At 43.1% G+C, this 19,959-nt stretch overlaps 1 protein-coding gene across 1 annotated transcript in view; it reads left to right on the forward strand.

Moving 5' to 3' along the window:
* MACF1 (microtubule actin crosslinking factor 1) overlaps positions 1 to 19,959 on the forward strand; it is a 248,817-nt gene that overhangs the window by 145,936 nt on the left and 82,922 nt on the right. The window contains exons 49-52 of the mRNA XM_058195880.1: positions 8 to 137; positions 1,109 to 1,308; positions 4,205 to 4,700; positions 5,471 to 6,942. Coding sequence (XP_058051863.1) covers positions 8 to 137; positions 1,109 to 1,308; positions 4,205 to 4,700; positions 5,471 to 6,942 — 2,298 coding nt within the window. The remainder of the gene's footprint in view (positions 1 to 7; positions 138 to 1,108; positions 1,309 to 4,204; positions 4,701 to 5,470; positions 6,943 to 19,959) is intronic.

A 19,959-nucleotide genomic window follows, 5' to 3' on the forward strand; every position in this document is an offset into this window, starting at 1 on the left:
TGAATAGGCATTTTTGGGTGATTTGGAGCAGAATGCTGTGAAGGTCCAGGCAGCCAAGGAATCGCTCTCTGGACTCGTGGAGAAATACCCAAACTCTCCAGAAGCAAGAAACTGGAAGAGGATGTTGGAAGACTTAAGTACGTTGCCTGGGAATCTTGGAGAAACTCTGCAGGGGCTAATTAAGAACACAGAACATTTCTGTAGGCCACCCTGAGTTTCCTCCTGCTGCCTTTCATTGTGTGTTTCTCAATGGGGAGAGTGACAGCCTCAGGAGCAGTGAAGTGCACAATAAGAAATGACTGACTCTTGTGGAGGATATATACCATGTTATTGATATCAGTTTCTTTATATATCTTCAAAACTTCAGTTTAAATAAATATTTAAATAAATAATAAATATTCCTAAAATTAAACCAAACATAATAATAATTACATTATTAATTAGTAATAATAATGTGATAGGCTTTTTAAAAAAATCTTGCAAGTTCCCCCAATCTTCTTGTTCCATGAGGTCTTGGGGATGAGCTCGCTGAAATACCACAAGATTTGGTGCAGGAGAAAACCCCTTTGCAATGATATGTAGTCCCAGAAAGAAGCTCAGCAACAGCCTGGGAAATAAATACAGGGCCATTATTCCCATTTATCAGGAACATTGCCTGTATGGTAGCACTTGTTGCTAGTGAGCATGTCCTTCCACATCCAGACAATCAGAGGAGTTGAATCTTCTAGAAGATAGCAAAGGACATGATGCTGCAGAGAAGCTGGGTCTTGCAGAATGGATGTCTTCTCTGTACGCAAGCAGGAAAGAGTCCTCAATATGGAGAGAGAAGGGCTCTTGGGAGGTAAATGTTGGTGTGAGAAAAAGAAACAAGAAGCATGGATGGGTATAAAGGTATGCCTATTTTCATCTGAGAAATGTTGGTGTAAGATGAGTCTTATGTAAATGAGGACAAAGAACCTTGATATAAATATTGGTTTAGGCAGGATCGATTCTCGTTTTCAGTGGCTCCTCTTTAGCCACTGGCTGTTGTAAAAAGATTTGTGCAAGATATATTTTACTCTTGCATTATATTGCCAATATCCCCAACCATGGTGGTTTTGATGTTCAGATTCCAGGTGGGCACATGCCAAGCAAGTGACAGAGGAGCGCCAGCAGAAGCTAGAGAAATCAGCCAATGAACTGGCAAGTTTTCAGGAAGCAGAAGGCCAGCTGAGGCCCTGGCTGATGGAGAAGGAGCTTATGATGAGTGTGCTGGGACCACTGTCCATTGATCCTAATATGCTGAACGCCCAAAAACAGCAGGTTCAGGTGAGTAAAGCAAAAGTCTTGGTTTCTGTCTTTTTGTGTGTTTGGACTGAGTGCAGAGAGGTCAGTGTGGATGGAGGTGGGAGCTGAGGAGGCTGCATGGCCAATCACAGTTGACTTGATCAAAACACCTCCAATTTCACTTCAAGCCCTGATAGAGGAAAGGCTCATTTACAGATGCTTGGTTTATTTAACGTCTTGCTGATATTTAATTTGTCTCCCTCCTTTTTTGGAGTAAGAAATCATATTGCTAAAAAGCCAGTCAGCCAAGAGGGGGAAAAAAGTTTTCTTGATACTCTTTCCACCATTTGGTGGTATGTTCTGGAGTAGCAGCAGGACAAATGAGGCAGTGGACTGGAATGCCATCATCCTCCCCAGCATTTTTGAAAACCTGAGCTGTATTAAAAGTTCAATTCCTGCAGTTTCTGTGCAACACTTTCAGAAACTCCATGTTCAGATGCTTTAGAGTTGCCAAATGTGCTTTTAAGCACTGTTGTCAGCACAGTTTTAACTCCTACTTTTTATGACTAACCTGTTTGGCTCTTAACTGATTTGTTAGTTAGTATTACATATGTTTTACACCTCATTAAATGTTCCTTCTGAATGAAGATTAAGATGCTATAGTTAATTGATGATATAAATATTGCTACTTGTTGCTTCAAACCTGAAGGTTCTTGGAAGAATATGTTCCTTGGACCTGTCATGTATTTGGCTGTCAAGTATGGTCTTTCTCAACAGGTTGTTTCCCATTCCACCAAGTCCTGGTTCATGTGGCTGGAGTTGCTTCTTTGGTCATGGTAGTTAGAAAAAAGATATGATAAAGATTTGAAACAGTATGGTTTTAGTTTAGAAAAATCAGAATTGGACGAGATATTGATTGGGACAGATCAAAAAATGATTTAAAAATTGTATAATTACTTATTGCAAATCAAATTAGAAGAGGAAGAAGTAAAAGAGATAATGATAGCATGGGCAAAAAACTTTTGTTATACGATAAAACTAGAGAGATGACAACAACTATGGGAAAGGAATTATAAATTAACAATGGCAACTGCATATAAAGAAAATTTATATAAAATGTTTTATAGATGGCATATGTCACCAGAAAGATTAGCAAAAATGTTTAAGGATAAATCAGCTAAATGTTGGAAATGTTTTCCATTGCTGGGATCATATTATCATATGTGGTGGACATGTACGGAAGCAAAAAATTATTGGGTTAGAATACAGGTATGGTTAGAGGAAATGTTGCACTAACGTATAGAGTTAAAACCAGAGGTATTTTTATTGGGTATATTACCGGAGAAATATAGCAAAGAAGATACATAGTTGGTTATTCATATAATAACAGTGGCGAGAATTGTATTTGCACAAAAATGGAAGACTGAAAAAATCCCATCAGAAGGAGAAGTAATGAAGATTTTAGAATGTGCAGAAATGAATAGGTTAACATTGAGAATAAAAGATAAAGAGGAATTGATGGGGACGATTTTATGTATGGTTAGAAAAAAATATGAGTAAAAGATTATAGAGAAATAAATTAGATAAGATATAAGTAAATGAGAGAGAAGACAAAAAGAAATAGAAACCCAGAAGACACCTGTGTAAATGGAAAAGGGGAAAGGGGGGCTAGAAAGAAAATGTTATTATATAAATGTACATTTAAGACACGTGTGAATATGGTAAAATGAAAAAGCAATTGAAAGTAAATTGGGATTGCTCAAATACCACTTTGGAAAATATTAAATTGAAAATGAATACAACAATAGAGAGAGAATGGAGAGGGATAAAGGAGAGGAAGGAGAGGGAGGAAAAGAAGAAAGGGAAAGGAGAGGAAGAAAGAGAAGGGAAATAAGAGTAGGTGAGAAGGTTAGAAGGGAGGAAGGAGGGAGGTGTGGGGGAAAGGAAGGGGGAGTAGAGAGAGAGAAGGAGGAAAGAGGAAAGTAGAAGAGTAGATGGAGGATGGGAGGAAAAGGAAAGAGAGGAGAGGGAGAAAAAGGATTGTTGTAAAACAAGGGAGATGAAATGGTAGAAGAGCAACCCCAAATATACTTAAATTATTTAGGATGAAGATTGTGTTAGTATGACAGTTAAAAGAAAATATGTATGTTAGATAAGAAACTGTACATTTAAGATATATTTATGAGAAAAAAATAAAACTTTTTCAAAAAATAATAATAATAATATTAAAAAAAAATAGGAGGTTGCAATCCAACACATTGTAGAAGACATATTGAGCGATTCCTAGGGCATTCTCTTAAGTGTCCATACCCTAACAGCAGTACACAATCAAGGAAGCAATATTCACATGGAAGGTCAATAATGAGGATGAATAATGGGAAAAATGGGATTCAGTTATGGAATCCTAGAAGTTAGAGAAATAGACTCCAGTAGTCACTTATTACTGATTACACTAAGATGAAATCTCTGTGAATTATGGGACTTCTTTCCCACCGATTCCCTAATGGTGGGATTGATGTGACATTAGAGAGATAAGGCTGAAGTGTCTGTTTGCTCCTCATGTGCAGCGTTTTCCTTCCCAGGCGCCAAGAATATCCTTGCCCACCTTTCATAAAGCAAGAGCTCTCCCTAGATTGTTTTTCAGAATCGTTTGCAATGCGTGGGAGTTCACTTTCATGTTAATCCATATAAAGATGGATCCCCAAGGGCAGAGTACTTGAAAACCACCAATTTATTTTACAGAAAAAGGCATCTCAATGATTTTAGTGGAATTTGGGAAGACTGTGTTTGCAGCTGTCTTCGTGGGTTTCTGAGTTCTTAAAATGGTGACTCCCACTGTAGTGAGGCTAATAGCACCCATCCTTTCCTTCTCCCTTTATCTTTACCTTTTGTTTTAATTGAATCCCCTTAATCCGTCACATACTTATTTGTGTTGCAGTTCATGCTGAAAGAATTTGAAGCTCGGAAGCACCAATATGACCAGCTGAACGAGGCAGCCCAGGGAATCCCCACCAGCCCGGGTGAAAAGTGTCCATCTCACAGCCATGTGCAGGAGGAGCTCCAGGCTATCAACAGGAAGTGGACCAAGCTTATGGAACGTCTCAACTCTCGTTCCAGTCAAATCGACCAGGCTGTGGTCAAGAGCACCCAGTTCCAGGAGCTGCTCCAGGGATTGTCTGAGAAAGTGAAAGCTGCTGGACAGCGCCTGAGCACCCAGTCTGCCATCAGCACCCAACCAGAGGCTGTGAAGCAGCAGCTGGAGGAAACCAGTGAAATCCGGTCTGAGTTGGAGCAGCTGGAAGAGGAGATCACAGAGGCTCAAGCCCTGTGCGAGCAGCTCTCGGTTCTCATTGGAGAGCAGTACCTTAAAGATGAACTCAGGAAGCGCCTGGAAACTGTCGCCTTGCCTCTCAAAGGGCTGGAGGATTTAGCAGGTATAATGTTCACAGATTTTGAAGTGAATGGTACCATTTAATTGAGAAGTAGACTCAAAGCGCCAGAAGTTGTAGGAAGTGGGTAGTGGGCAGTTGGGCTCAGAAGCTTATAATGTACCCATTTTTAGGTGGCATTAAATTCAGCAGGGCCATTAACACACGTCAAGCCATTGTGAATGTTCTCCTAGGAAGGAACCTGTAGGTCATGTCAGTGCTGTAAATATACTGCCCAAACACTCTGATGTGTATAATGGTCCAGGAGACAATGCTGGGTCTTCTTTTCTTGTAATCTCACAAAGAAGCAAAACCACACAAGTCAAAACCAAACCCCATTATGGTTCAGTGTGCTTTATAAAGAGGGAAACAGAAAATTCTCACTTCTCCAGGATTGCTCACCCACACAATGAGTAATGTTACACCTCCCCAAAGATAGCATAAGGGACTGGTACAGTGTGTCCTAGAATCCCCATAGCTGAATGGTTCTCCATTTTCAAATTCAGAAAAATGTATTTTAAAATTTACAATAATTAGAGCTAAAAATAATTATATATGAGTGCCCAGAGGAAAAAGGAAGATGGTAATTGGGCTTAAGTCCTTTATGACCATGAGAAAAAAAAATACAGAGTGGCAGCCCATCCCATGTCAAATGCTTCTATTTCCTAGAGTAGCTTGCTTCAAATGTGTATAATATTTTCTCCCTGGGACAAGTTCAAAGACTGAGTTTGTATTGTGAAGTACATTTTCAGCCATGCATCCCTTCCCATTTCTAGGTGACCGACTGAATCGCTTGCAGACGGCACTTGCCTGCTCCCAGCAATTCCAGCAGATGTTTGATGAGCTCCACACTTGGCTAGAGGACAAACTGAAGCAGCAGGCACAGAGTGGGCCAATCTCAGCCAAGCTGGAGAAGCTGCAGTTTCAGATCCAGGAGCAGGAAGAATCCCAAAAGAGCCTGAACCAACATAGTGGCTCCTATGAAATGATTGTGGCCGAAGAGGAATCTTTGCTTCTTTCTGTTCATCCTGGGGAAGAGAAGGCAACATTGCAAAGCCAGCTAGTTAGCTTGAAAACAAACTGGGAGGAGCTGAGCAAACAAATTGCCAGCCGGCACTCCAGACTTAAGGACTGCTTACAGAAGGCCCAGAAATATCAGCGCCATGTGGAAGACCTTTTCCCTTGGGTGGAGGATTGTAGGTCAAAGATGTTAGAGTTGGAAGTCACTCTGGATCTAGTGCAACTGGAAGCTGCTCTCCTAAGGTCAAAGGCCATGTTGAGCGATGTAGCAAAACGACGCTCCCTTCTAGAGATGCTGAATAGTGCTGCTGACATCCTCATTGATGCATCAGAAATGGATGAAGATGACATTAGAGATGAGAAAGCAGAGATCAACCAGAAGATGGATGCTATAACAGAGGAGCTCCAAGCAAAGACTGAGTCCCTTGAAGAGATGTCTCAAAGGCTCAAGGAGTTCCAAGAAAGTTTTAGGAACATTGAAAAGAAACTAGAAGGGACAAAGCACCAGCTGGAGATCTATGAAGCTCTTGGCCCCCAGGCCTGCAGCAGTAAAAATTTGGAAAAACTGAGAGCTCAACAGGAGGCTCTTCAGACCTTGGAAGCCCAAGTGGATTACCTCAGGAATTTCACCCAGGGTCTCGTGGAAGATACTCCAGATGGATCAGACTCTTCTCATCTCTTACACCAAGCTGAAATTGTCCAGCAAGATTTCAAAGGGGTGAAGCAAAAAGTCAATGAATGTTGTAAAATCATGGAAAGCAAGCTCGAAGGAATAGGACAATTTAATAATCATGTTCGGGAAATGTTTTCTCAACTGACTGACCTAGATGATGAGTTGGATAGCATGGGCTCTGTTGGGAGGGACATGGACAGCCTCCAGTCCCAAGCAGATGATGCCCATGAATTTCTGGGCAAACTTCAATGGTTAAGATTGGATATCCAAGCTTCGGAAGAGAAATGTAGGCAGATGCTGGATGATGAAGGGAGTCCTGATCTCATAGGGCTGAAACGTGAACTGGAGACCTTAAATAAGCAGTGCATCAAATTGACTGAAAGGGGGAAAAACCGGCTGGAGCAGGTGGATACCACGCTGGCTCGCGTCAAAGACTTTTACAACAAGCTGAAGGAGTTGAACTACATGACCACTGCGGCAGAAGAGGGTGAAGCAGTGCAGTGGGTAGTTGGGACTGAGGTGGACGTAATCAACCAGCAACTGGCAGATTTCAAGGTAAGAGCCTTTCCATCCTAAAGGTGTTTCTTTTTTATACTGGTTCCAGTCCTGGTTGTGTGTGTGACTTTTCTCAGTTGCGTACTGTCTTCCTGGAGATTACCAGGATACGTCAGTGACTGGTAGGTAAAATATGGCAGAAAAAATTATCTTGTGGCTTGTCTTTCACCAGGGGTGAATTTGCCTTTCATATCAATATTCACTTGGGTAGTTTTAGGAACATTGTCCACTCAGGGTGCATTTGTTTGGAATACTTGAGTTTGTGTACTTGTGCACTTGTTTGTGTACTCTAAACATTGTTTGATGTTTGACGCATCCTACCTAATAGCAGGAAAATAGTTTACATGATTTCATGAAAAATAGTTACACCAATACATGTTTTTAAGAGAGGCAAGACAGCCATCACTTTCAGATGCTGTAATTTATATTCCCGCTTAGTAGAGCATTGGGCCTGATGGTTTCAATCATTCCTTCCAGCTCTTGGATTCTGTGATTGGAGTCAGATTCCGGTCCAGATTTTGAAGGTCTTTCCAACTCCATATAAGGAACCTTGGGATACATTGATGCTAGGGGCTTCCTCAAGTTTTTCTAAGCTTTTGAACTGTTGTATAGGCACACCTTTCATCCTCAGCTGATTTCATTCTGAGGAAATGCAACGGGTTTTTTTTAACTGGGCCTCTTTTGGTAATAGCCACCTTGGTTTCTCCTTGCTATACAAGTTCAGCAACCTCCTCAAATGCTGAGCACGATTCCATATCCATCCCAAATAAATGCAACAGTTTTTAAAACAGCTTAACAGTGTAATTTCAGGAAATCCACTCCCCAAAGTTTGGTGTGCAAATGGTAGAATGTTGAATGAAAACCCAAGACCCTGTGTAGATTTTGAAGTTCTTCCCTGGAGTATCTAAATATCTCAGCAGGAACGTTGAGTTCATGAAATTTGGGGCACTAGGAAGAATTTTGAATGTAGACGTTCTTCATTTGCTATTGGGGAATATTATGAGCTCTAATCTGAGCTCTGTCTCAGAACTGCAGACTCTAAGGAAATGTTGTTGTCTTCCACCGAAATAAAGCAGAACCACATTTGAAAAAATGAAATTTCACTTTCAGGATGCAGGTTTTCAAAGAATAAGGTTTGTGGGATTTTGATGGATAACAAGTAAAAGTCAATGCTCAGTTATCTGCAAATCGTATTATTGTTTTGTAACTCTGCTGCAGTTAAGCAAATCTGCCTTGTTGAAATGATGTTCTTGTGAATGGATATTAATTGGTTAACTGGTGAGTGTATTTTAAATACTTAGGTTGACATAGTCTTGGAAGAATCAAGGCATAAATTGGTTCAAAGGGTTTCCAGTTGAGAAAATCCCTCCGGGGTTCACCAGCTTGGGTTGGCAGCTCTTTCCTGTCCAGACAGAAAGAAGCAGCCCAGTGGGGAAGGAAGCAGTGAAGCAGGAGCTTCCATCGGGTCAACAGGTTGAGGGACTTTCTTGTGGTGTTCTCATGCTTCAACTGAGGGAGGTTGAGACAACAGGAAGAACAAATACGGGTGGAAGTTGCACCTGAGAAGGTTAGGTGAGTGGACATCCTGAGCAGGACAGAGCATTTTCATGATGTGGGTTGGGAGGAACTCAGTAGGGCGATGGGGTCATGGCTTGCGAAGCTTAGGCTGTTGTGGTGTTGTTAAAATCTGAATTCCTCTGTTGCTCTTTTATAGGGAAGCTTGTGTAGGTTTGAACAAGCCTGGATGAAGGCACATTGGCTGCTGGTTTCACTGACCCTGTTTTGCAGGAGCTGCAGGGAGAATTGCATATCGTAGAAGGAGGTGTTAGGAAGTCGGGGGGGGGGGGAGGCTGTCTTGGAGGCAAGTTGCCGTTTTTTTTCAGAGCTATCAAAATAGTGAATTTCTCTGTGCCTCTGGCAATGGAGCAGGTGCTTGGTGGGCGGGCTGAGTAATGCACAGGCTCCCAGGATCTTCCTCCAGGCCCTCGGCGGCTCGGTTTTTCCAGTCCTGCAGAGAATCCCTGTATTTATTCCAGCTCTGGTCAACCCGGAGCAGACATTTGGGTTCCTATTTCTTGGAGGAGTGAGGCGAACCCCCCTTTTCTCAGGGGATGCAGCTTAAAAGCTCTCTCCCCCCGTCTGTGAACGGGCTCCAGCTTTAAACTTCCAGGCGGAGCTTTTCAGAAATGTTCTTCACATGCAGTTTTTTGGACATGTAGCTCCCCTCTCTTGCTGCCAGCTGAGTGCTCTGGTCTGGGGAAAGGAGAGAGGCAGAGCTTGGGTGGAGCAGAGAGAGCAGGAGGGGGCATGTGGGAAGTAGCAGCTGGAACAACTTGCACTTGGGGAGGAAAAGGGGAAAAATGGTTTAAAATGTTGGCAGGAGAAAAGCTCCTGCTTTGTAATCTACGGGTTACTGCAGCTGACATAAGTGCATTGCCTTCTGCTGAGGGTGTGATCAGGGTTTTGGTTAGTGCAGTGTGTAAACTCAGCCATTGTAGTCAGTAGCCCCTAGTTTATAGCTCAGACTTACGGGTAAACCTTGCCATTAAAATGGCTAGGACAAAATGGCAGAAACATACAAAGATATGAAGCTTTTCCTTCAATTTTTCCCTGTTCGGAAGGATTTGTTGGTTTTAATAACTATTTGGGGGATAATATGACATTTTCATTGTGCTTCTAAACTCAAAATGCCAGGGAATAATATGATGTTGGTGTGCTTGGGCTGCAAAGGAAGCTCTGGGCTACCATGTGGCCTTAGAGACGCAGCCTATGGACACCCATCTCCCCTCTTCCTTTGCTAGCAGCCCGACCTCTTGCACTCTGCCCCCCCCCACCATTTTAAGATTCAGAGCTCCATTCTTCTCTCTGGTGGTGTGGGGCTCCCACACCAACCCCACCAGGGAAGATCAATGCCACTCAGAAATGCTCGGTGGAGGAAGGGGCAATCATTTCCTGTTTGAGAGCTCGTCTTTCTAACGACAGCCATCTTTGTTGCAAAAGAAAGAAGGAAGGTCCTGTTTGAAAGCCATTGGCAACTACGCTGACCCCAGTCCCAGCCTTCTCCTCCTCGAGGCTGTTCAGTTGCTTTGTCTAAAAGTGGAAGAAACAAAGGCCAGTAGCCAGAAGGGGGATGAAAGGGAAGGCAGATTTTCCAGGTGGCTTCATTTAGCCAGAAAGCTGACAAACACCTGCCTGCTCTTGGCAGAACAGGAGCCGGGCAAACAATGGAGTCATTGAGTGGAGGCGGACATGAGGCAGGAGGAAGAAAGGGTTGATTCAGAGCTTCCTCCCCTCACCCGCCCATCACCTAGGCAGGCTCTGTGGCGGGTGGGGGAGATTTTTCTGAATGGTCCCTGCGCTATTCCCATTTCTGTAACAAATAAGGCTGTCTGTGCATTATGCAAAGGCTGTTGACAGTAGACCAAAGTGGGACATTTACTAAGGCTGGCTCATTCACACACAACGTCTCCTTCTGCTTTACTTTCACTCTTCCCCTTTCCCCTTCCTCCATCCCCTTTTGGTTAAATATTCCCAATACTTTTTTTAAAAAAAATAGAAGGATAATTTTCCACAAGACCCCCTAAGAGACAACCCGAGAACATCAACCAGAAATTAAAGCAATGAGGAATCATGACTGACCCACAGAAGCTTCTGCAATAATTTTTAAGATGCCACCAGGTTCTGCCATTTCCCCTATCAAAAGTTCACTTGACAACTGTCTCTGGAAATGAGCAGAAGCCCACATTGTGTCTCACACCATCCCTTTCCATATGTTTTCCCAGAGGTAGAATTGCACAGCTGTATTTGCCATCTACTTTCTTGGATCTGCCATACGACTCCTGAGCAATCTATGGAACTGTGCTGTGCTTGACTTTCAGATAATGGTGTTCCCTATAATTTTCCTGTTTTTTCCATTCATCTGCCTTGATTTTATTATTTATAAAGCTTTTGTAAAGTGTTTGTATCTTAAAATGACCAGCTTTAAATTTTGAAGGTCTATCCTTCCACCAGCCATTTTGGCCTCGGCCTGTTTCAGAATCATGGAAATAATAGCTTGAACCTAGATGTGCTTTCTCCAGCTGGATGCGGTCTTGTGAATATGGGCATTGTGAACTTTCTCACATTCCTTTCCTCCTTCTTAGCCCATGCCTATGCTAACTTTCATATTGCTATTGTTACCTTTGGCAAAAGTATTCCACTGATTTCTGGACACAGCCCTTCCAGTCTCCAAAAGGAAATCCTGAAGCTTTTTGGCAGCTGCAGTGTGTCTGTCTGCTCCAAGAAAGTGACTCAACAAGTTTGTCTCAAACAGACCTTTTGAATAACAATTCCTTTTGTTTATGCAGTGCCTTTTGAAAAAGGATGTAGCCGATTGCATCCCTCCAGCAACCATGATGTAGTGGAAGTCACCTTCAGGAATGAGAAGTTGACTTCATGAATTTAGGCCGTGAAATACAGTCCTGCCGTCCCTGCTGTGGTCCTTGTCTTGGTGTGAGGGCACAGATTGGATTCATTCCAGATGTTGGATTCCTTTCCAGTCCATGCACAGGAGAGTTCTTGGGACCTCCTGACTCTCAGTCCTCTCTTCATCTCCCTTGTTCGCTCTGATATCTCTTTGGAAACTTATTAATGTGATATCCAAAGAGACTAAACTCTTGGGAAATAGCAGAAGAATGAGTTTCTTGAGAAGGCTCTGATTGGCTGCTTCAGCAGTTGGGGTCTTCCTGGTGGTACCCATAATTTTAGACCACTCCACTTGGTTATTGCCAGGGATCAAAGCCCCTTTTTTTCCTTTTGCTTTTCCTAAATCCTTGGGAGAAGGGAGTGGCAAACTCACTTTTGAAGTGGGAATTTCAGAAAAGAGCTCGTGCTTTTTTCTATCTGTTATAATAATAGAATAGCAAATTGCCTAGGAAATCTAGGACAGGAGAAATATTATTCTCTGAACAATATTTAATGAATGTGGGATTTGCCCCAAGAAATGGTGGTGACAGTTTTCTAAGACAGGAAAACAAGCCATGGTTGGCCACAGGGCACCAAGGATAGGCAGGGCCATTGCTTTCATGACCAGTTGTAGACTTCCCAAAGAGGGGGGTCCTCATTCTACCATGGAAAACAGGCAGCCAAGCTAGATTGCTCTGGTCCAGCTTTGGGGGTTTCTGTTGCTGGGTTCTTTTCTCTTTCCTGGGAAACAGTAATTGGGGGTGGAAGGTGGGGGTGTTTCATTAGGCAGGATATCCAGCGAGTTTCGCTGCAGGATTTAAATCTAAGCTCCCCAAAGCTTGTTGATTTGAAACCCTCCCCTCTTATTCTGAGGTAGACACTCAGGAGGGAAGGGCCCCTTCCGGTCTTATGGTTCCTTTGTTATCCGGTCTTCCCAAAGATCCAGGAGGCTCCAAGGGAAAGATTGTTCTTTGCATCTTTCTTGATCTGCCTCCTTGCCTGATCAGGTGACCCATATGAACCTATTTTTAACTCTTCCGTAATGTGCCCTGGCTCCTTCCAGTCCAGTTTGGAACAGCTGGGGGTGGCTAACTATTTTGTTTTCCTTGTTGGATGTTTTCCAGCCCACTTGAAAGGTTGCTACTTCTGCTGCCAGCTTGGTATTTTGAGTATCAGCATCCCCCAATAAAATACTTCTCATTGCACAGCTGTTTACTTATCCTTCTGACATGGTATCCAAGAGCTACAGGGTGCAAGTGAGATGTGGAGCTGAAGGCAGCCCTGTCCAGCAGCAGGGCCAGGACTGGGAGACAGGCATCCAGGCCCAAGTTGGCCAAGGGGTCCTAGGGCTTATTTTAACTCCTACTGTCTGTTTCTCCAAATTTCTTCAAAACGGAGAGCTCGATTTGGTCTAGTAATAAAGACACCAGGCTGGAGACTAAAAGTTCTAATCACACCAAAGCATGAAAGCCAGCTGAGTGATTTTGGGCCAATCACTAGGAAACGGAGGGTTCTAGTTCCATTTTAGGCACAAAAGCCGATTGACTATGTCCCCGTGCGTGTGCTGAATGTGTTAAGGACCCCTTTTCCTGGCTCTGTTGGCTAACTGGCCAAGTATCTTTCTCCTATATCTATTTGATGTGGATGTTTTTATTGTTTTTAGTATTTTTAGTCATAATGTATTTTTTGAATTGTAAGCCTCCCACAGTCATTGACTGAGATGGGCAGCTACAGAAATTGAATAAATAAATAAAAAATAATAAAAAATAGGAGGAAGACAGAGTACTAGATATGTTCACCACCTTGACTTATTTATAAAACCAATAAAACCAATTCGGGATGATGAACCCAGGGAGAAGCACGCATACATATATATATATATATTCATGCATCTCCCTGCGTTTATCATCCCAAATGCTTAATTTATTAGTTTTTTTCAAACTAGCACCTCATTAAACGTAAACTCACCCTTGCACCTTTGTCCTTACTTAGGTAGATACTACAGGTAGCTCTCTGCTTACAACTTACAAATTTCTGTTGTTAAGTGAAACATTTGTTACATGAGTTTGCCCTATTTTATGACCTTTCTTACCACATTTGTTAAGTGAATCACTGTAGTTCTTAAATTAGTCAAACTGTTCTTAAGTGAATCTGGAATCCCCACGGACGTTGTTAGAAGGTTGCAAAAGGGGATCATGTGACCGTGGGACATTGCAACCGATGTAAATATGAGTCAGTTGCCAAGTATTTAATTTTGATCACATGACCATGAGGATGCTACCACGGTTGTAAGTGTGAAAACTGGTCATGTCACTTTCTTCAGTGCCGTTGTAATTTTGAACGGTCACTAAACAAACCTTTGTAAATTGAGGACTACCTGTATGCAATGCCCTTCATCCAGTCCATTCTTTGTGGCTGCTGTTAGTCTCTCTTTCTTGTGAAATAATATAGAATGTGTCTATTTTCACTTATTCTTCAGTTCTGAAGTGCTGGTCAGTTTTTCTTTTAACACTGCATAGGACTGTCCTGGATGTTCTAAATCCTGCAGAGATTACAATTTTTATCCTGTCCCCTCTTTTTTCCTCTGATGACGGGGGTGAAAAGACTGTGCATACATATATGCATTTGTACATCTGGATTAAACTTTAAATCCAGTGAACCTGAGAAGTGGCAGCATATAGTTTCTGGGTAGAAATGGGGCCCTGGTGCAATTGGAAATTAGTTCTCCATCTGCCAAATGGGAAGGAGAGGACAAGCAGGATCTGATTTGCATATAAATAGCCCTTCATAATAATAGAAGACCACCTGAGTTTAGGGGGCAGTGAAACGGTCTCTCCTCTAGAGACTGGCATTAAGGGAGGGAAGAGCAGTTTGAAATGTGGGACCCCCAGGGGGTGGGGCTGCCACAGTGGAAGGAGCAATGGGGGGGGCACCATTAGTCCTCTATCAGGTCCTCAGAAAGGTTCTGCCCACCTGTCCCCACCCCTTTCTTTCCCAGCAAAAGGGCACAGAGACATTGGCATGGCCCAATGTTTTTTATCTAATAAAATAAATCTGAAAAAATTACCTTGGTTGCACACACATACACATGAGCATTATTTTGCTCATTTCTCCTTCTTTGGTCCCTTCCTTAATCTGTGTACACAAAGCGCAGTGTGTGCCTAACCCGCAAAAAAAGAAGCGTTGAGGTGGCAGAGTGTTTCTCCTTGTCATGTTTCCTCTAAATGTGTCAATGTGTGAAGCCTGTAAATAGATTGCTGTCCTCGGATGTTTGCCAGCTTCAGCAAGAAACCCTTGTGTGTTGTGTCAGGCAACACCATTCTTGTTCCAGAGGACTACAGGAGAAGAAGTTGACAAGCTGACGGGCAGCTGGCAGCCCAGAAGCTGCATCAGCAGGACGATGTGGCCCCTGTTTGTCTTGTGACACAACTTGGCCCTTGGGCAGTGGGTGTGGGGGGCTGCACGGAGGCCGCAAGGGAGGTGAGGAGGAGGCCCCTTGCAGGTTGCTCTTCTCTTGGCTGACTTTAGGGAACGCTCAGGGGAAGGCCAGGCAGTGCCACTGGGCCTGTGCCAGCATTCCTGTGTGAGATTTGGGTCCATCTCAGTGGCTTGGTGGGCGTGGCTTGGTGGGCGTGGCAGGGCAAGGATACTCTAAAATTCCCATTCTCACCCCAATCCAGGGGAAGGATACTGCAAAATCTCCATTCCAGGGGAAGGATACTGCAAAATCCCCATTCCCTCCCTACTCCTGGGGGAAGGATATTGCAAAATCTCCATTCCCACCCAATTTTGGGGCCAGCCAGAGGTGGTGTTTGCCAGTTCTCAGAACTATTCAAAATTTCTGCTACCTTTTCTCCAGAACCTGTCAGAACCTGCTGGATTTCACCCCTGGTCTATCTCCCCTCCTGGGTCCAAACAAATGCAAACCCAGCTAGTGTTGGACTACCCACCATCTTAGTTAATCAGAACAGAGCTGGAAGGGACTTTGAAAGTCTTCTTGTCCAACTCCCTGCTCAATCAGAAGACCCTAGAGCCTAGACCATTTCAGACAAGTGGCCGTCCAGTCTCTCTTTAAAAACCTCCAGTGATGAAGCACCCACAACTTCTGAAGGCAACTTCTGTTCCACTGGTTAATTGTTCTCACTGTTTGGAAGTTTCTCCTTAATTCCAGGTTGCTTCTCTCCTTGATTAGCTCCCATGAGCCTATCTTCTAGGGTGTTAGCTGTTCCTGCCAGTTTAGTATCTTCCGTAAATTTGATGCGTTCCCCTTCTATTCCCTCATCTAAATCATTGATGAAGTTGTTGAAGAGTCCTGGGCCTAAGACGGAACCTTGTGGTACCCCACTGCTTACTTCCCTCCATGTCGATGTACCATATTTTTCGGAGTATAAGACCCACTTCCCCCACATAAAAGAAGGTGGAAATGTTGGTGCGTCTTATACACCGAATACAGTCATTTTTGGCCTACCAAAACCCCGCCCCATACGTCCCGTTTTCACCAAAAACAGGCCTGCTTTTTGCAAAAAAGGGATGCGCAGAGGGTTTGGGAGGCCTGCAGAGTGTTCCTGGGGCCTGGGGAGGGCAAAAACATGACACATGGGGGGTTTGGGAGGCCAAAAAAGGGCCCATTTTTCACAAAAACAGGTCCATTTTTTGCAAAAATGGGCGTTTTGCCTCCCCAATCCCCAGGAGCACTATGCAGGCCTCCCAAACTCTCTGCAGACCCAGTTTTTGTGAAAAATGGGCCAGTTTGTGGCCTCCCAAACCCCACCCCCGCATGTCGTGTTTTTGCCCTCCCCAGCCCCCAGGAGCACTCTTGAGGCCTCCCAAACCCTCTGTGGGCCCGTTTTTTCCAAAAAATGGGATGCGCAGAGGATTTGGAAGGCTTGCAGAGTGCTCCTGGGGGCTAGGGAGGGCAAAAACTTTTTTTTTCTTGTTTGCCTCTGAAATCTTGGTGTGTCTTGTACTCCAGTGCATCTTATAGTCCAAAAAATATAGTAAGTAGAACCATTAAGGACTATTAGTTGAATACAGATTGTCAGCCAGTTACAAATTCATCTGGTGGTGAAGCGATCTATCCCACTTTTTTCTAGCCTACCAAGAAGTAGGTTGTGATCTACTCTGTTGAATGCCTTGCTGAAGTCTAAGTATATTATGTCCACAGCATTTCGCTGGTCTACTAATTTAGTCATTTTGTCAAAGAATGAAATAAGATTGGTTTGGCATGATCTGTTTTTAAGAAACTCGTACTGGCTACTAGTTATAACTTTACTTTTTTCTAAATGTTCACAGATCTATTTTTTATTATTTTTTCCAGTATCTTCCCAGGTATTAATGTGAGACTTTGGTCTGTAGTTTCCTGGATCTGTCCCCCCCCCTTTTTTTGGGGGGGGGAAAGATGGGAACCACATCAGCTCTTTTCCAATTTTCTGGTAGTTCCCCGGTGCAATATGGTACAATGGTTCTGAGACGACATCTGCCAGCTCCTTCAGAACTCTGGGATGTAATCCATCAGGTCCCAGTAATTTATATTCATCAAGGTCAGACAAGTGTTCTCTTACCATTTTCTTGCTTATTTTAATTTTTATTTCTAGTCTCTTCTACAGTTATGTTTTTGGTAGGTTGGGCTATAGTTTCTTTTTGCGTAAAGACTGGTGAAAAGAATGTGTTAAGCAGCTTTCCTTTCTATCTGCCGTCTTCTCTCTTTAGGGGACCAACTGTTCCTTGACTTTTTTCTGGTTAGTTATATTTTGAAAGAAACTTTTTTTATTATCTTTTATTGCCAGTCTTTGTTCATTCTGAGCCTTTGCTTTCCTGATTTCATCTTTGCAGATTCGGGCTATCTGCTGATATTATTCTGGCCTTAGTTATGTGACTCTCTTTCCATTTTTTGTACTTGTTCTTTTTCAGTTTATCAGAGAGATCTTTCTGCAACCATGCTGGTTTCTTCTTGGATTTCTTGTTTTTCTTTTTTAGTGGTATTGTGCTGGACTGGTCTTCTATCAGTAGTGGGGTTCAAATCCCGTCACTACTGGTTCGCTCATGTCCATGCACACAGTCGTGCACGTGCACAATGCTAATGCGCATGTGCAGAGACATCCAGGCAGGTGGGCGGAGCCTCCCGCCGCTGCTACCGGTTCGCCCACCTTGGGGCAAACCAGTAGCAACCCACCACTGGCTTCTATAATCATATTTTTCAGTGTTTCCCACACTTCTTGAGTTGTTTTCCCCTTTAGGATTTTTATCTCTGAAATTTTGATTTTGTTAAAATTAGCTCTTTTAAAGTCTAAGACTCTGGTAATTATTATGTTCTATTGCTTGTGTTACTTTATATTGAATTCCAGTATGACGTGGTTATTCTCGGTCATTCTCAGTCAACTTCAACTCCCTCTATCACTTCTTCTCTATTAGTAAGAATTAAGTCTAGTATAACTTTTCCTCTAGTTCCCTCCTCCATCTTTTGGATGACAAAGTTGTCAGGAAAGTTGATTAGGAATCTGTTCAATATCCCACTTGCTGCAGAGTTTGTCTCCCACTTGATAACAGGATAGTTAAAGTCTCCCATTACTACTGTGGTATGTTTCTTACATACATTTGTTATTTGATTTGTTAACTGATCTGCCAGTTCAGATCATGATGAATCAGGATCAATGGATGATGATGAATCAGGATCAATGGATCAGGCAGCAGGCTGCAAGTCAAGCCTCCTTCTTCTCCTCCTCTTCCTCCTCTTCCAAGCACCAGGTTGGGCAGTTCCCCGTTGTCTCCACTCTTTAATAGTAAACAAAAACATTCCCATGAAAATCCAATTCTTTTGTCTATTTTAATTCCAATTTGTTCAAAAGCAATTTCATAATTTTTCAAAATAACTATCCTCCTTATTCATTTTAAACTTTCTTACATCTGCTCCTTGTTAAACTTTTTGTGAAAAGTTTTTAAATTTTTAAAACCTTTTCTTCCTTTGTAATCCAGAAAGAATGTTGAATCACTAAGTGGAACCTGCCTCTCACAAAATGTCTCTTTAGCTGTAAGTTATTTACATCCAAAAGTGTTAAAGAAATGAGGCCTGTGGGATCACATATAGACTGCACTGTGGCTTTAAACCCCTAGATTCTTAGTCACTCATCTCACAAGCCAGTCACAAAAACCCCAATTCCTGCAATCTACTCACAAGGAGCAACTGTCTGGAATACAAGTGGGTGATCTCACAGTCTCTCCTTGATCCAGAGAAACTGCACCTGAATTTACTGTCTGGTCACTGATCTCTGCCACAAATGCCATGCCCGTTTCTTCGGGGATATCTAGTTCACCGTGAATCCTCACCAGAAGCCCACCCACCCCAAGACATGAGATGGGGATAACTTGAGGAGGTGAGGAAAACATTCTTGATGCCTACTCATGAGCTTATGGTAGCAAGAATTAGAGTCCTTTAAAGAGTTGGGCTTAATTTGACTCCTGTTCACTTCATGTCAGATCCTTGTAGAATACATTGTAAAAGGAATTTCCATTTGTTTTCTGACTGCCCAATCTGTCCCAGACTTGGGATTTCCTTGACTAACCCTGTTCAGCTTTGTTTCATGAATAGCTGCCCCTTGAGGCTTTCACGTATCTAGGATTACAAACGTTGCTCTAGTAACCCTTCCAATTTCTAAAGAAGACTAGTATTCCCAAATTGCAGGCAGAACCGAAACAAAAAGTAAGAGGGACAGATAAACTGAGACTTAAGCCAAGCGGGCTGTCTTGATCAGCCCCTAGAGCCCCTGCAGCCCCTTCCTGTTGCAGGTACAGTTTGTTTGGGAAATACAGTAGTTTAAAAGGGTGCTTTGCCCAAGTTCCTTGGTTGCCAGCCTTCCTGTTGCAGAAATCCATCAGCAGTTCAGCTGGCCCGAGGGCAGGGCGTCTCCCAAAGCAGCTGCAAGCCGTGGGTTCTCTGGCAAGGCAGGCAGGCAGGCAGAGCATCTGTTTACTTACCAGCTCCATGGAGCTGCCACTCTGTCTGGCCTTCGTCAAATTCTAAGTTGCAAACTGCTCCCTGATTTGTGGTCTTTCGAGAAGAAGGAAATGAGCTGATGGACTGAAGGCAGAAGTAAAGATCGTTTATCTTCCATTTAACTTTTTATTGCATTTCTTTTGAGTGTTTTTTTCCCTGAAAGTGCAGGATATAGATAGTCCTCAACTTACCATTACAATTGAGCCCAAAATTTCTCTTGCTAACCAAGACAGAATTTTGCCCCATGTTACAACCTTTCTTGCTATGATTGTTAAGTGAGTAACTGCAGTTGTTAAATTAATAACACAGCTGTTAAGTGAATCGGGCGTCCCCATTGGCTTTGCTTGTCAGAAGGTCGCAAGAGGTGACCTCTGCTACCGTCATAAATATGAGTCAGTTGCCAAGAATCTGCATTTTGATCACATGACCAAGGGGATGCTGCAACGGATGTAAATGTGAGAAACAGTGATAAGTTATCTTCAGTGGCGTTGTAACTTCGAACGGTCCCTAAACAAGCGTTGTAAGTCGAGGCCTACCCGCAGCTTGTGTGGAAAGGGGAACTTTCCCTGAGAGAAGACGGCCCG

Source organism: Ahaetulla prasina, chromosome 10 (genome assembly GCF_028640845.1).
Source record: "Ahaetulla prasina isolate Xishuangbanna chromosome 10, ASM2864084v1, whole genome shotgun sequence".
Lineage (NCBI taxonomy): Eukaryota > Metazoa > Chordata > Lepidosauria > Squamata > Colubridae > Ahaetulla > Ahaetulla prasina.